The 17,411-nt window shown below is 40.6% G+C and overlaps 1 protein-coding gene across 1 annotated transcript; it reads right to left on the reverse strand.

The window, feature by feature from the left end:
* Positions 1-7,466: 7,466 nt before the first annotated feature.
* Positions 7,467-16,797, reverse strand: SLC39A9 (solute carrier family 39, member 9). Its single transcript, XM_010010983.1, has 5 exons — positions 16,611-16,797; positions 13,362-13,430; positions 12,098-12,183; positions 10,083-10,217; positions 7,467-8,041 (listed from the first exon to the last, which is right to left on the reverse strand). The coding sequence occupies exons 1-5, from the start codon at positions 16,777-16,779 to the stop codon at positions 7,811-7,813; spliced, it is 690 nt and encodes a 229-aa protein (XP_010009285.1). The 5' UTR covers positions 16,780-16,797; the 3' UTR covers positions 7,467-7,810.
* Positions 16,798-17,411: the final 614 nt, after the last annotated feature.

Raw genomic sequence — 17,411 nt, forward strand, 5'->3', positions numbered from 1 at the left:
TCCATGGTGACCAGTGCCCAGCCAGCCACACTGCTTGGGCAACCCCAGCTGGCCAAATCTCAACCCCATTCCTGAGGCTGTGGTGTGCCCAGCAGCCATGGGAGCACTCCCCCTCACGCGGAGCGGCGGAATCTTCATGCACAGGGATGGGGAAGAAATAACTTTTCCCCAAGGAGGTTTTTAAACAGTGTTCAGAGCTGCTTAGCATGCACACCACTTGCATTTCTGTTTGCCCTTCCTAAAGCATTTAATTTTACCCATGTCATATCTGCTTGTGATCAACATTATTCAGCCTGATCCCAAAAGCGACAGCAGCAACAGAAGAGTTACCAAGGACATGATTTGACTAGGTGGCACAGCTCAGCAGCAATGGCTCAGCCAGCTCTGCTGGCAGCCTCCTGCACAGAAAACATCGAAGCCAAGTCAAGGACTACCTCTGACGCACACACGTGCCGTGTCAGTAGCGCGGGCTACACAAAGGCCAGCACAGCAGGTTTTAAAGATTTTCTTACCCTTTGCAGCCTGTGGTACCGTGACACAAGATCTAGCAAACAGATCAGAAACCAGGTTTAGAGCAGTTATTCTGGGCAACAGCACAGTGCTTCGAGGTACAATTGCTTACTCAGTTCTGTTAATTCAGAGCACAGAGAAAGTGTTGCCTTTGTAACAATGACACAGAAGCAGAGTTCAGTACACTGGGGCTTAGTATTCAGCCTGGCAATCTCCCTACCTGACTTAAGCATGTAACCTGGTTTCTCTCACACACCACTCCTCACCTATGACACCGGTACTAAATCCAGAATATCACAAGAATACCTATATGCATGCAGTAGTTTGGGTACAACGGCTAGCCCAATAAATCCTGCAAAAAGAGGAATTTGTTAAAGTTTCCTTGGTAGAACAACAGAGGCGAGAAATGTAATACCTCCGCATATTAACACAGGCAAACAAGTGGAGCACCATCAACACTTTTAAGATCTGACACATCAGTCCAGCAAGAAGTAAATGAAATCCAGGGCTGCCCACTGGAGAAGCACACTCCTTAGCTGTTTCAACACCAGTCAGTAGGTCTTTATTCAGTAGTGGAAACTGCAGGGACGAGGTCATGTTCATGTGAAGCATCCGCACAGAGCAGATACCAGGAGCAGAGTTTTGCTGAAGACCAGCGGTCCCTCAGTTTCTCTGTTGAAAGAGAAAACAGAACATAGGATACCCATCGCAGTCATAAAACATGACTTGTTCTACTTACAGCTTCACCCTCTGGAGGCAAGCAAAAAAAGCTCTGACTAAGAGGTACAGTAAGGCTAGGTGTACAAGACTAGCTAGGCTTCTAAGCAGTGTTTTTAGCAATCCTCTTCAGCCCAGTATAACCACAAGTATCTAATTTAACATGTTTCTTCAGACTGCACAGGCCCATTAACTTCCACAGACTCCCAACATAAATGTGATCATACATCATAATCACCATTCCAGTCACTTGAAGGGCATACAGATACAGCAAGCATTTTCCCTTTTCTAAGAATTTCACCTCTGCTTTTAGACTTTCTAAATACTATATATCTTTGGTGTCAGTCAGCACGATACAGCTTACTTTTAATTAGCTCTACAAGTTTCCTAAAGGAGGCATTTTTCTTAAGACCCCATCCACTGTAAAGGTTTGTTAATCTCTAGACAGCTCAGACAAGAGGGAGAATTGCTGTGATAAGGAGGGGGGAATGTTGTGCAATTCTGCCTGCAGGGATATTTGGGTAAGGCTTGCACATATCAGTAGAAGAATGGCTTAATTTGTAAGCTAGAACAATAGATGACAGCTCATCCTCTTGCAGCTGTGCTCATCCCTAATGAGTCTGATAAAAATGCTGATGAATTTTTTTTCCTTAACAAATGAAGGAACACTCTACAGCCATCGTCAGGAAGCCTGAATCATCACAACTCCTTAATCTTTTAGTGGTAACTTTTGTAACGTAAGTGCATTGAGAGTGCTTCCTCACATGTCCAAAAGGATTTACAACAGATTACAGTGGTTAAGTCTCCAGTTACTGACATTTTCATTAAACACATTGAAAAAAAATGTTAACATACCGCATAATGCTTCAAAATGAAAACTGAATTTTACTTGCCTAAAAACCAAAAGCCTACCTGGGAAAATATCACCTTCTCATCCTTACTGCCTTGCATCTGCCTGTACTACCTATAATATCAACACTCTCATTTGTTTCAGTTCTCCTACTGACTTTACATTAATTGTATTCTCTTGTGATTAAGACAGTATAGAGAAACATTACACTTTTTCCCATTCAGAAAAATAAAAAGGAAGCTATTTGCTGAGAAGACTGCTTATCGCTTGAGTGAAGCAGCTAAAGCACTGTGTGATAGTGCAAACCTTAAAAATATAGTCTAAATGTTCTATATTTAAAAAAAAAAAAAACACACCTTTTTTTTCAACCTAAGAAAGAACCCCACAACTGCCCTGCATGGTTTTGCTCAGATAACTGAATTAATTTTCAAACCTCTCCTCATATGCCCTGCTTGAGCACCTCTTAGAAACTACCACTAACATTTAATTTCCAACTATTCTTTGTAACTCAAAGTTATGTCAGAGGCAAATAAAACCCTTCAAGAGAAATTCAAGAGCCTGAGAAAACAATTTTTTTTCACAGCAAGAACACAATCCACTTTCAGTTACAATGACGAGCATTAGAGAGAACACTTAGGTAGTTATGGCTTAACAAAGGCTTTCATTTCATTGTACACCACAGGAAGAAGGTAAGCTGCCTTAGAGAAAAAAACTGTCAATAGTAAAGGGTGAGAGCAGTTATGGAGAGCTGTGAACAGGTAAGCAGCTGGATCACAGGGCAGAGAAAAGTAAACCTGAGATGTGACTGGGTACATGGAAACAGCAGAAAGATGGATGGGGAAAACCCAAACCCACCAAAACCACACCAACAAAACCCCATAGAACAGGGGCAAGAAAGATTTCACCTGCAGTTTTGCCCCGAAACACAAGAACAAGAAGGCATCTAAGGTTTTCTTCGCATCTTTGCATGCGTATTTCCTATACGGGAAAGGCCACTTTGTCACAAAGTCTCCAGAAAGAATGGAGGGACTTAAGTGTTTGCATTTTGGGGTTGCTGCTGACAAGACTGTTTTCACTCTATACTGAGCTCTCAATTTTCTTTAGCTCAAGGTGTCCTCCAGCCTTTTAAACAGTGGCCTGGAGCAATCTTGAGCCAATCATCTCATCCTGGTCCTCCAAAGAGCCCTCTGCCTCGCAAGCTTCAGAGATTTCCCTGGGGGTGGGACGAAGGAAGAGGTAGCTCCAGGGCAATGCCAACTCCTAAACACACTCTGGGACATAGAAGCTGTCAAATGCTGCTCTCAAGCGGAGCTGTCAAGTTATTTCTGTATTTATACCTCTAAACCCATTCATAGCCATGTCCAAATCAACCCGCTAGACTGCCTCCCAACATCTCCCAGCAGTTTCACACTTCGGGCTTCCAGGAGACACTCAGATGTTGTGAAGAAAAGCAGCAAACACTTAAAATATACTGCCTGCATTGCTCACACCCCACTGAAGACTGTCACTGTTCTTTGTTGGAGCCGTCACAAACCACCATGCAGTAAATGACAAGCCAACTCCAAAGCACTGCACCTAGTAAAAATTTAATATAATAAAACAAATTGAAAATGGCAACATTATTTTAACCGTTCACAATTAAAGTGGAAAAATTATAAGGCAGCCATTCATGGAATGATTTCGTGTACAAATGGTTTTGAAAAAGAGACATTAAAATTACAGTCCCATACATGGAGTCAGGTAAACAGCAATGACCAAGCAATGTTTTCCCCTAGAAAGCCAAGGCTGCTAAGGGATGTAATAAAAGGACAGGAAGAAAAAAAAAAAAAAAGAAGAAAAAAAAAAAGTTTTATTTTTAAAAGAGGTGAACAGGAATCTGAAATTTATCATATACTTCCCCACCATACTGCAACCATTCCTCCCACTGCCACCCCCAAAAGAATACAAATACACTTCCCTCGTCTTTCTCCCAAGTCCCCGCACAGAATGGGAAGGGAGAGGGAGCAGCAGCACCATTTATTCCACAGCATCTCTCATTCTGCATATAGCTGATACCACAAGGACACATCTGCTACTGTCAAAAGCTCCTTGAAGGCTCTGAACTAGTTCCTGACCAAACACAGCAGTTTTCCTAGGTCTCTTGGATAGCGTTAGCCTTTTACGCAATCCACCTGGAAACGGTTATTTGAAGTCAACAGTGGGTTCTCTGTTTAACACCCAATCATTTGACATGCGACAACTACCAAGAATTCCTATCCTGGTGTGACAGCTCTGACATTCTCACTTAAGTTAATGTCAGTGCACCTTCTGCATCTGTCATCAGGTGATGACTGAAAGAGTAATATTTCACTTCTTTTTGTAAGGAACAACAGAAGAATTAGAACAGTAAGTAAAGTAGCTGAATACAGCAGGATCAACAGAAACAGCTTTAGTCCAATTCCTATCATCGATTAAGAATCATTTACAGAAAATACAGCTGATGAGAAGAGTATAGATTTCCTAGAGGAATTTACAGAAGGAAATGCACTTGGTTAAAGCATTACCTGCTAGGCTTACTGCCACCTACCTCACATCAGAGAACATGGGCAGAGATGCTATTACAGAGAGTAAGAGGAATTTGTTTGGACGAAGGTCCCCTGAGGAGTAGAAAATGATACCAGATGGCACTGACTACATGTAGTGCCTGGACTTACTGTGGCAGATGGGGAAATAGGTAAAAACGGAGCTATGATAAAATGGACTATTTTAACTCATTAAAATACTCTGCTTCAAGAAAATAATCCTCCATGTGGAACTAACGATTTGGAAAAGTTTGATCATTTAAAATTTTATATTCCCTTTATCACATAACCAAAAGCTTCCTTAGCCACTGCAGTTTCAGCTACAGAATTGAAAATAGTAGTTCAACACAGAGATAACAGAGGCAGCCAAAAGGAAATCCTATTGCTACTTCTAAATGGGTAGGGGAAAAAAAATAGCAAAGTCTTCTATCACTTAAAATTCCAAAATGAAAGTATTATCAGAATTTTTGTGCCAATTTTAAAGTGCCAATGTTTTAAATTAAAATTTCTCACCTGCTTGCTATAACTTAGCCTCTCTAGTTCATTAATAATTAATCTGAATATTAGCCTTTCTGGTGGCTGCCCCACAAATTAGGAACAGGATCTGAGGGCCTGGGGAAAAGAAAGACGACGAGATCTCTCAGCAGCAGCACCTCTGATGATTAATACTCCAGAGATTACATCAGCAGTGAAAAGGCCAGCTGCTACATCCTCATCAGTGCACACTGATCCTTGTAAGAAGGTACTTCGACATGCTCCAACACTGGAACAAAAGGCATGAAGTGAGACCTTACCTATATACTTCCCAAAAATGTTGCTATTGTTATACACAGAATGAAGCAGAAGTGGAACACACTCAGGATGCCATTTAACTAGTGGGGTGCAAGTGAAAGTGACAGATGATAGCTTAAAGAAAAAAAACAACTTACTGTTTCACATAACATAAGCATCTGGTGTTGCACTACAGTATCTCCTGCTTCTGCTGCAGATCTCGCAAACTCTCCAGCTTCTGGAAACAGTTACATGGGAAGATTAAGCAAGGTAAAATACTGAGATTATCAAGGAAGAAGGTATTTAGGGGGAAATCAGGAAGAACACTGGGAGCTCTGGTGAAAATATGCCCGTGTATCATTCGCATGTGTCAGTAACCTGTATTACTGAACTTTTTAAATAAGTAACTTAGAAGTTGCATATATATGTTGTAAAAAAAGGTGCAGGAGAGGATCTCATTTATGCCACTAATTTTGCAGTGGCTTTTCAGAACAGAATTAACTTTTGAAGGTCTAATGTCAAAAATGCTTGTTTAAGCCTGATATGCTAATTCTATCTGCAAATACTGTCTTGTGGGAAAAAATGATTTCTAAGAATTTTGCATTGATTTTATACAGTAAAACACACAAATGAACAAGCACTCCCAGAGATCAATACTAGGTTCAATCCTGGGATACACCTGTACTATTACTAAGCCACCAGACAAAGCAATCACTCATCCAAGAACAGGCCATACCCATTATTGAGTTACTAGACAAACAGGAAAATGACAAAAATGTAAAGAAGTTTAAGAGGCACAATGGCCTGCGTAGTACAAGTAATAAACAGCATGAGAAACAGACACACTCATTCAGATGGAAACAAGAAGCACTTCAGTTAAGAAGATATTTCAAGCCTTGAAAATCCATTTGAAACAAACAAACTAACAAACAAAACAAAACGTTTGGCAATGGTATCTTTAAAAAGTGCAGACATTATAGCTTAAAAAGGGTATGGCATTGAAAAGTTTTCCCCTAAAGAAATAATTTTATATTGAGTCTGCTCATGTCAAGCTTTCCTGACTTTTCAATGCACCTCAGTTATTAAATATATTTTGCATAAGAGAAATGGTGTCTGACACGAGAAGGCTGTGCCTTGGAAAGGATGGATCTTCTATCACTCTTCTGCAGTGAGAGGTATCAGCAGTTGGCAATAAGTCCTCCAGTAGATTCACCAAAACTAATGCTTACCAGAGTAAGAGGCAAATGCACTTCCCAAAGGAAAAACAAAATGACTAACCGGTGCACCGAGAACCCACCAGTTTGGGTATTTTGTTTGTGGGGTTTTTGTTCAGAACTGCTTTAGTAACACTTTGTACTCTGTATGTAGCACAAATATTTAGTTAAACATCTTCTTTTGTTAGCCTTAACACCTTTTATTTAATAAAAAAACCCCACACCCCCACTGATTTCAGCAGTTCAGACTTTTGAAAATGAGCTGGTAAAGTTCTCTGGTCCCTCAACAGCTGTTGCCATCAGATTTCTACACTTCAGAGCCCAGAACAGCTCGGTTTCAAAGGACACTATGGGTATCTCTTTAAACAGTAGCAGTAGTGTAATCACAGCACCCAATACTTAATTCCTGCTAATGTTTTTGGTGCCTTTGCTTTGTGGACTTGGCAGAAGACCATCTCCCAAGAAATAGTGCCTTTTAAAAGTTTATTAACAATTGCATAAACAATCAAAACACTACTCTCCTTGCTTCTATCCTTTGCCTTAATGGAATTAACTGCAAAATTTGTCTGCACTTCTTAACCAGCTGATTTCCTACTCTAATCCTACACTTTGTCTACATCATTTTTTCCCTATCAGTGACACTTCCGTGACAATTGCAGTGTTGTTCAGAGTTCCGAGTGTAGCCCATTTTTGCCATACAATTAGTGACAAACATCATAAGGACCAGTTGCATTGTCAGGACAACATAGAACCGACGGGGGGAAACCCCCTTCTTCATTAGTAAGACTTCAATCTCTCACACAGCAGCTGTTCTTTGTTTTTCCTCTCAGCTGTGAAAGCTGAATTGCAGGATACTTTGGTGATTGCAATTTCACGATGAGTCGCTAGGTTCTTCCCTGCTCACCTTTCTTAAACTCCAAATTCCATCTTCCCTGAGAATAGGGCCAGAAGTAACAATTAAAATAGCAAACGTCTTCAGAAAAGAAAGTTACATAGAATTACATCCGGCTGCCAAAGTACATTTTGCTACACTAAAAGCTTTCCCAGTATTCCTCATTTTGCAATCAAGGTTCCCTCTGAACTCCATAAAGTGGATGGGATGGATGATGGGTAAGAGACAATGATAAAGGGAGCAGCCGACATTTACTGCTCTTGTCAGATTGAGGAGAACGGTGAAATTCGAGCATTTAGTGATGGTGTCCAATGGACAAAACTAGAGGAATAAGGCACCCCATGACTAGGGCTGCCACCTCCAGACGACTGAGTCCTTTTCCTCCAGTTGATTCAGGTTTGTGGCTATGAGCAATTCCTCCTACTTCTGGGAGGACATGAACTGTGGCAACATAAAGAAAAGTCCCAGCAGAAAACAGCATAGCAACTCCGGTGGCATTAACCTCTGAAAGGGCTTCTTTGCTGCTCTGAAATGGAAAGAGACAGAAAGAGCAAAAATAAGGACAAGCAGATGTTCTTCAACCAATAATAAAATTCTATAAGCAGCCAGACACAGTACGACTTCTATCAGCTTTTGTTCTCTCTCAGAGACAATGGTGTAATGTGTTGCTTTGTGTCTTGTGCCTTGTATGTAGCAACTGGCATACTAAAGTTAACATGTCAGAAAGACACCTCTCATCCTAGTTAGTTCACTTTGGACTTCTAGGAATCCTTACAGAAGAAAAGAGTCATAGCCTGTACTAAATGAAGCATCTTATTTGACCATCTCACAGCAACATACAAGATGTCAAAATGACAAAGTGCACTTCAAAAAAAAAGTTCGTATTACAAACCCACAAATTTTAGGAAGGACTCCCAAGACTTTTTTTCTCCACTTTTTCTAAGCAGAGTTCAAATCAGATGGTAGCCTTTAAATATCTGGTCCCCTGCTGGTCAGAGCAAGATTTGCTAGATTTAAGTCCCAAAACATCACTCATTCAGTATTTCTTTTGTATGTGCAAGTAAACACCCAAATCTTTCCCAGAATTTCCATGCAAACTTGCTAAAGAAATGCATCTTCTGGATCAAAACTGAGCACCTCTGCAGGTTTGTATTAGGATTAAGATCATAGCACACATCATTAAATGTAGTGAAATGCAAGCCCACTTGTGTCAGTTTCAAAATGAGTCTTGAACAAATTTCTAACTCAAATATGATATTAGTTGTCAGGTTATTTTTCCAGACTGGAGATGCATCTTCTGCTCTGGAACTACAGAACACTGTGACAGCCCTTATGCCCTATCAATTCTGTTTGCAAAAAGCAAACCCAACTCTTCGTAAGCCTACATCGAATGAATACTCAGACAGCATTCTTATTTCTATTTACAAACCCAACCCCTTCTGCTGTCTCCTGTACTGCAGTATCAAATATCAGTGCTTTCCAGCAACTAAAGAGATTAGCCCAGGTGATTTACTTAATCTTTCCTCTCATGCCTTGAGTTTCATGAGATCACGTTAGATTCTTTACAACACAACACCATAGTGTCACCAACATGGCCCACAGCAATTAAAAATACAGGATTGTCATAGAAAATGCTATAAGAAACAGAAGCATTAAATTTGGACAGAGATGAGTCATATGCAGTGGCCCACTTCGCAGGCCATTTGTTGTATAAAGCCAAGACAAGACTATGGTTTAAGGAGTGCAAGAGGCAAAAAGGCTGTTCTAGCTGAAGAGTCAACCTCTGATGCAGCACGAAAAAGACAGGACCAGTTCTGAGATGGTGGGAGAAACTAGCAAAGATTATTGGGGGTGTACAAGGATGCCGAAGAGGGACTCTTCATCAGGGACTTTAGCAATAGGACAAGGGACTCTTCATCAGGGACTGTAGTGATAGGACAAGGGGTAATGGGTTTAAACTTAAACATGGAAAGTTCAGGTTGGAGATAAGAAAGAAGTTCTTTACTGTGAGAGTGGTGAGGCACTGGAATGGGTTGCCCAAGGATGTTGTGAATGCTCCATCCCTGGCAGTGTTCAAGGCCAGGTTGGACAGAGCCTTGGGTGACATGGTCTAGTGCGAGGCGTCCCTGCCCATGGCAGGGGGGTTGGAACTAGATGATCTTAAGATCCTTTCCAACCCAAACCATTCTATGATTCCATATTTTCTACCTGCATATTAAAATGCATGCAACAACACTGAAAATTCCTCAGTTATAATCACAAGGCAAAACCTGGTATATGAATAAATTTTTCACAGTGGGGAGAGGCAGAAAAAAGTCAGAAACCAGCCTTCTACAAAAAGCTATACAAAACTCTATAGAGGAGTTATATCACTGGTTCTGATGGAAAGCATGGGTTTTTTTTATTTCATGCATTCATATTGCTACCTGTTCATCTGCTTATTTTATCGTCTCCATTCTGCTAAATTTTTCAAGCAGTTTGGAATAATGTTCTATGAAACTTATTGATTCCTTTCCCCAACCTCCACCACCAAGCTACATTTTAGGCAGAACAAATCACAGACCTACCTTGCTTAGCCCTAAGTATGTCACCATTGACATAACAGGTGCTGCTAACGCAAAGACCAGCAAGTGTTTTCTAATTCGATTCCGTTCCAGCCCAGCATGCATCAGGAAGGAAACCAGGCCAAAGGCAGCTGGTGCCTGCAAAAAACAATATTCACTTGTAATACAATACTTTCTAAAATCCCCTGAAAACTAAGATAAAGTTGAAATACAACTTGCTACACTGAAGTGCACAGAATTGAAAGAAATTCAGGGAGAGAAATAGCATGTTGCAGTTAACCCAAACACAACAGTATACTGCAGACAGCCCTTCCTTAATAACCATACATAATGGAAATTCATGTTCTGGCTATCAGAGAACACATATTTGTGTAGTCATTATAAATACTAAAATGTTCATTCTTACTCGAGCCATTGCTGTAATCCCCAAGTCTCCATAAACTTATGTAATTTCTTTTTTCATCCTGATACTACTACACCACCTTAGATGGAAAGGATCTTTATCTACAGCAGAAAAAAAAATCTACAAAATCCCCTAAGATAGATAACTGTCAGCCTTCACATGACCAAAGACTTAAGAGCTCTTTGACTAGTTCATCATTCAGTTTCATTTCTGTTCCCACTGGGAAGCAAACAAACACTTCCTTCTCCCTCTGCTGGCATTCAGTTTCTTATCCACAAGTCATAGCTGTCCTGCTACTCATGGAACTTACTATATTTTTGCTTGCATAAGGACAATAGCAATCCACCCTGACATTTTTCAGGTAAGACAAACTAAAAATACATTGAGCAGTTTAATACACAGATTTATTTTTTTTTTTAACCTAGAAGAAGGAAACTATGAGTGAAGGAAAAAAGCTGAGACAAACAAAAACACCAATCAGGATCAGAACACTAGAAAAATAAAAAAGACGCCAGAGAAGAAATGCATTTCTCTTTCAATACCAAAAATTTCTTGATAAGCTTTAATAGCAGAAATTTCCTTCTTCTGAATTTATACAATTTCAAAAGTCAGTTAATTTGAACATTAAGAGTAACAACAACAGGTTTCACTTGGCAATAGCCATAAACAAAGATTCACAGCAAGATGTGATGCTGACGTTGCCACCTCTGAAGACAGTTATGTAAACCACAAGTTTTGTACGAACAGTGAAAAGATATACTAGATCCAGCTTTCCTAACATTTTGACCATGCAATTATACTTTCTGGAAGAATGTGTGACTTACTACTGTAATGTGTATGTGCTACCGCAAGTTGTATGTGCACCTGCACACGTGTTTAGAACCTACATAGCTAATAGGTATCTTTACACAAACATCTTCCCATCTTCCAGAACCATTGTTTGCTTACTACCATCAGAAAAACAATTTTTTTTTGGTATATGACTGATGTTGAAGCTACTACAATAATGAAGGTAACCAGAAGTTGCAATTCAGTACTCTGTTCAGTGGTTTCAAAAGATTAACCCTTTAAAACAGTAAAACCCTAACAAATACACTTACCATTTTCTTAAGAACATTACAAAAACCCTGCTGTGATTAGCATAAAACTACTTTTCCTCCTTGAATACACTAGCATATACTTCTGTGCTCCGTCCTCTAGAACTTCTCTGAATACAACTCTTACAGCAGTAAGAATCTGGGAGAGGGGTTGTTTGAAAAAACCAAATACACTACCAGACTAGCTTCACAAAAAGTCACATGAAGCTGCCACGTTTTCATGGGCTGTTCTCTTGTTTTGGGACACTTTTCCCAACCATTGCAACTAAGGCAGGCAGTAGGCAGGCAGAATTCTCTCTCATTCATACTCCCTTCAGAGTTAGTACTCATTGCTATTCTGTCACACATCATACCAGGGCTTTTTGGTCCTTGAAGCTGTACTGCTACCCTGTTAATTTCGATGGTGTTACACATTTCCGTATCACATCACTAAGGAAACTTCAGTTTTTTAGTAATTTCTGTATGCTTTAACAGTCTTCTAATGAGCAAAAAAAAATTTTTTTGGGGTGATGACTTACCTTGTGCAACATAATCGCAACAAATACTATCAACTGGACACTAGTCTGAGAAGTAGAAGCTGCTGCACCCAATGCAACACCATCAGCTGAAACAGGAGTGCAAATTCATGATTATTCCTCCACATGAATTTCAGCTTTTCCACCCCCCCAACAGCTGATGGTACAAAACATGCTGATTCAAGAAGTCCTGTTACTCAAAATGCCATTAACAATACCAACCTAACACATGATTCACTTCCCTTTGTTTGTTAAGCCACAACAATTTTCAGGGTATTAGACAACCTTCAGCAGGCGCTGTGTTTAATTTCCCAAGACAATAAAAAACATACTGAGCATCCATTCAATACTGAAACATTCTGACAAATTAGAATCAGGTAACAAGTTTAGTTTAGTCTTCTGTAGTAGACCTGGTATCTGCTTTAGACTCTTAAGAAAGAATTTTAATTACTACTCTTTGAATTAGTTTTCAAATAAACTGTTGTAAATACTATTTTTTTACCATTTAACATAACTATATTGTCTATATGAAATAGGAAATGTATTCTATATTAATCCTGAATATATAAACATTTCATTTAGTGAAGAAATCTTTTTACCAACATCTTATGACTTATCTAGACAATAACCATCAGCAGGAGAGATTAAAAAGTATATTTACACTACACATATACAGTGAAGAATTACAACATGAACACATTGATTGCAACACACACGTAACTTTTTCAGTCCTTACAAGTCAGCCCAAATGTTCGTCAAATCTTTGTGCTCCACCCTATTATGTCCTTTTTTCCAAAAAAGGTATGTTTTTAAACTTAACAGATTTTTAAATACACAGGTCAGCTGACAAGCAAACCCAAAGGTGTTTCATACTGCTTATCAAATGTGTTGGCATGTACTGAAATTTAGCAGCTAAAGCAGCCAGCAAAGGAATTGAAGAGGCACAGTGAGCATCACACAACTTTTCAGATGGGAAAAATAAAGAGTTACAATACTGTACCCAAACAAAACTCTATGGAACATTCTGAGCACTGGAGTATGTTTTCCCATTAAGTTTTGGGGAAGATCCTTAGTTCTCCCCACCCTGTGTTTTTGTTATTGGTTGTTTGGTTTTGGTGGGGTTTATTGTTTGGTTTGTTTTTAAATAAAAAGCCACCTCCAAGGAAAAATAAAACCAAGCGTTTCCATCACATCTAAAGATAAGCTGCACAGCAATAGAAGTCCTAGCTAACAGAAGTTGAAGTCCTAACAACAGGTCCCACATTACCTGCAGCATGAACTACTAGTCCTAGTGTTGTGGTGATTTTGGAGTTGCCTGATCTTGCAGCTTCTGGATCTGAAATGATCATAAGGAAAGTTAAGATAAAGAGAAAAAATACATAAATTATGCTGAAGAAATACGTATCACTGCATATGTTTCTACCAGCTGCTTAGGCAGTTATATTCAAAACTACCAGCTTTTGTATTTCTGCATTAGGTTTACCATAAAATAGCATGATACTTAACACCTCCAAATCACCTAAAGTTCTGTCAATAAGTGACAGAATCATAGATAACGCTTTGTAATTACAGGATCATTAATATAAGCAGCAGTAGTTAGGCTTTTTTTATCCTCCTGAAACCAAATGCTATAGTTCTGTGCTACTAGGAGGAAGAAAAGCTAGTTTTGCATGCCCAGAATCCAGAGATGCTTGAAGAGTCAGGATGACCTTTTCCCAATGTAGCCCAACATTCGCATTTTCCTTCAGGTGACAGTCTGAAGGAAAGTCTCTGCTGCACTGATTCTCTAGCAATTCCTCATAAGCAATAAATTCTACTTGTCACAGCAGCAGTTGCAAAGACTTCCCTCTGTTATTCATCACAGATGAGAAATGCAACCAGTGCTGGTTGAGATCCAGTGTTTTGCTGCAACTGTTTGACAACCACTCTGAGGACATTTGCAGGTTAGCTCATTACAAAGCACAACAGTCCACCAGTCCACCACTACGCAATCAGCAGCAAAACTGTACAAAGAATCACTGCAATGAACAGAGCAGGCAAGTCCTACACGAGTACAGAAACCTTTTATTGTTCAACTATTTAATTCCAAACAGTTGAACAGCTGTTTCTTCATTATACTAGTGGTCAGTATGCTGATGCAGGCACACTTACACAGCTACTTTAGTAAGTCTGCACTGTAACCAAAACAGAGAGGCCAGTCCTGTTCCTTTCTTTTTGTCTCCCCACCTCCAGTTTCTCTCCCAGTGCCCAGGCATCCACATAGTTGGCCAGTGAGTCAGATCAGGGAAGGGAGCTGGCTAACAATTAATGTATTCTCTTCAGTCAGATTGATCTTCTGAACCTAGGGGAGCCTATTTGAGCAATTCATTGCATAAGCTGCATTTGGGCGACTGTGATGGAATACTCACATCAAATAGGAGGAGATATTCACAAAGAATGCTTCCTTTGAATTTGTTTCAGATTGACCAGAACAAAAAACACTCAGAAAGCCACATTCAGTTTCATATCTCCATTCTGGCCAACAGAATTTTTACTGTGAGGGTGGTGAGGCACTGAAACAGGTTGCCCAAAGAAGAGGTAAATGCTCCATCCATGGCAGCGTTCAAGGCCAGGTTGGACAGAGCCTTGGGCAACACGGTTTAGTGTGAGGTGCCCCTGTCCACGGCAGGGGTTGGAACTAGATGATCTTAAGGTCCTTTCCAACCCTAACTATTCTATGCTAGTAAATCCAGCCACTTCTAAGACAACAAAACTACCAGATGTTGGTTCAAACAAGAAACGTGTTTTTCTCAGGTAGTTTTAAGAAACATTACAAAAACACTACTACATTTCTTCTGACAGGAGTTGTTCTGGGTTCAGCTACAGCAGTCATTTTTTCTCCTTCTTAGTAGCTGGTGCAGTGCTGTGGTTTTGACTTTCAGCCTGGGAACAACGCTGATAACACCCATGTTTTTAGTTGTTGCAAGTAATGGTTACTCTGACCAAGGACTTTCTCAGTCTCATGCTCTACCAGGGAGAAGGGGAAGCCGGGAGGAAGCAGAGACAGGACATTTGACCCAAACTGGCCAAAGGGGTATTCCAGACCACAGCACGTCATGCCCAGTATAGAAACTGAGGGGAGTTACCCGGAAGGCCCAGATCACTGCTCGGGTCGGGCTGGGTATCGGTCAGCGGGCGGTGAGCAATTGTATCTTCTCCCCTTGTTATTTCCCTTATCATTATTATTGGTAGCAGCAGTGGTTTGTATTATACCTTAGTTACTGGAGTGCTGTTATCTCACCCGTGGGAGTTACATTCCTCCGATTCTCCTCCCCATCCCTCTGGGAGCGGGGGGAGGAAAAAAAGGGGGGAGCGAGCGAGCGGCTGCATGGTTCTGAGTTGACGGCTGGGCTTAAAACCACGACAGAAGTACAGACTAGATAAAACTTTACTTAATACCGTATTTTATAGCATGTATCTCTAACAAATTATAGTCAATTTTCTCCTGGTATTTGCTCTGACCAGAGACATCGAAAAAGGTCATGAACTGTACAAACCAAGAATCCTCCTGGTAGTTGCTCACCTGCACCCTCTTGTCATCCTTAGTGCGACTGTTTCCTTTGAAAAGCTCTGAAAATCAGTTAGCCAAAACTGTGGCTCCATTTACGCTTCTCCAGGAGCATGGAGGTGTCACAGTCCCTGCACTGGCTTCCCATCTGTCCCACCACACTAATCCCATACAGGTATTTCAATAGCTGCACTGTGAACCGTCAAGGATCCAACCAAAACATACCTATGTGTATGTGTGTTTTACGCTTCCTTCAAGACAAATTCCTTAATTTTTGAGGGACAATTTCCACCATTAGAGAAGATTATGTAGGAGAAAATGAGCAGCCAAAGGCAATAAAATACCTTTTCGGAAGATAAAACTCCTTCAGTGTGTTCAGCCTGAGCATGAAGCCATAGGCAGAAAACAAAGGCAATTGTTGGCATCTTTATAGTTTTGCAATGATGCTGAGATATCTTTACTCTAAGCAGGCAGCATGTGGAAGTAAGTGGGGCTCTAGACTAGTATGGGAGTACAGCTGTGCAGTTACAGTAAAGGACCAGGGCTTACATGTAGTCATTTTTGGAGTCTTACTTAAGGTAACTTGTTCTACGCAAATTTTACCTACATGTATGACAATTAAGTAGGAAAAACAAACAAAGATAAGACTAACCTGAAGTTTTTTGGAAAGCCAAAGAAATCCCCTATGGGTGATACTGTAAAACAGACAATAACTCAAGCGTCACTATATGTGCTCATACAGTTATTTCATGTTAGCGAAGCAAGGTCCCAAATTATGCTGAATTCCAGGGTAGATTTCCAGCACAAACATTTCACCACAGACCTTGCTTTATGTTTGTAAAGCACCTACTAAAACTCTTGACATGACTGGTCAAATTAAATCCCAGTAGCATTCATAAAAATTGCAACTTGCTAATTAAGACTAAGTCAACCAATCAGCAAGTCTAATTGAAGTGAATTTTTACTTACCATCTGTAGAGTGCACATGAGAGCTGCCTATCTGATCCACCAACAGCATGAAGACAAAGCCAAGGACAAGGGATACACCAATGTAGGCATGCAACCTGGAATGGTCATGGCCATACTCATGTGCAACTGGGATTTCTGCCACCTTCTCAGACTCAATCACGTGCTGCATCTCACTCGCTGGGTGATGTTTCCCTGTAGCAGGTAAGCAAACAGATTAGGAGACAGAGGACTAAACATGGCCAAACTACTTTAAATGCTGCATTTTAAATACAAATTGAACAGAATTGATGTACAGGGGCAAAGAAGTTGATGTCATCTACCTGAACTTGTGCAAAGCATTCAACACTGCCCTGCACACCATCCTTGTCTCTAAATTGGAGAGTCATCAAATTGATAGATGGACCACTCAGTAGATAAAGAACTGCCTGGACGGCCACATGCAAAAAGTTGGGGTAAACGGCTCAATGTCCAGTTGGAAAACAGTAACGAGTGATGTCCCTCAGGGATCAGTGTTGGGACCTGTGTTGTTCAACATCTTTGCCAATGACATGGACAGTGGGATTGAGTGCGCCCTCAACAAGTCTGCCGACAACACCAAGCTGTGTGGCTCGGTTGATACACTGGAGGGAAGGGATGCCATCCAGAGGGACCTGGACACACTTGTGAGGTGGGCCAGTGCCAACTTCATGAAGTTCAACCAAGACAAGTGCAAGGTCCTACACCTGGGTCAGCACAACCCCAGGCACAGCTACAGGCTGGGCAGAGAATCAATTCAGAGCAGCCTGAGGAGAAGGACTTGGG

This window comes from Nestor notabilis, unplaced genomic scaffold (genome assembly GCF_000696875.1).
Source record: "Nestor notabilis isolate BGI_N333 unplaced genomic scaffold, ASM69687v1 scaffold25083, whole genome shotgun sequence".
NCBI classification, from domain to species: Eukaryota; Metazoa; Chordata; class Aves; order Psittaciformes; family Psittacidae; genus Nestor; species Nestor notabilis.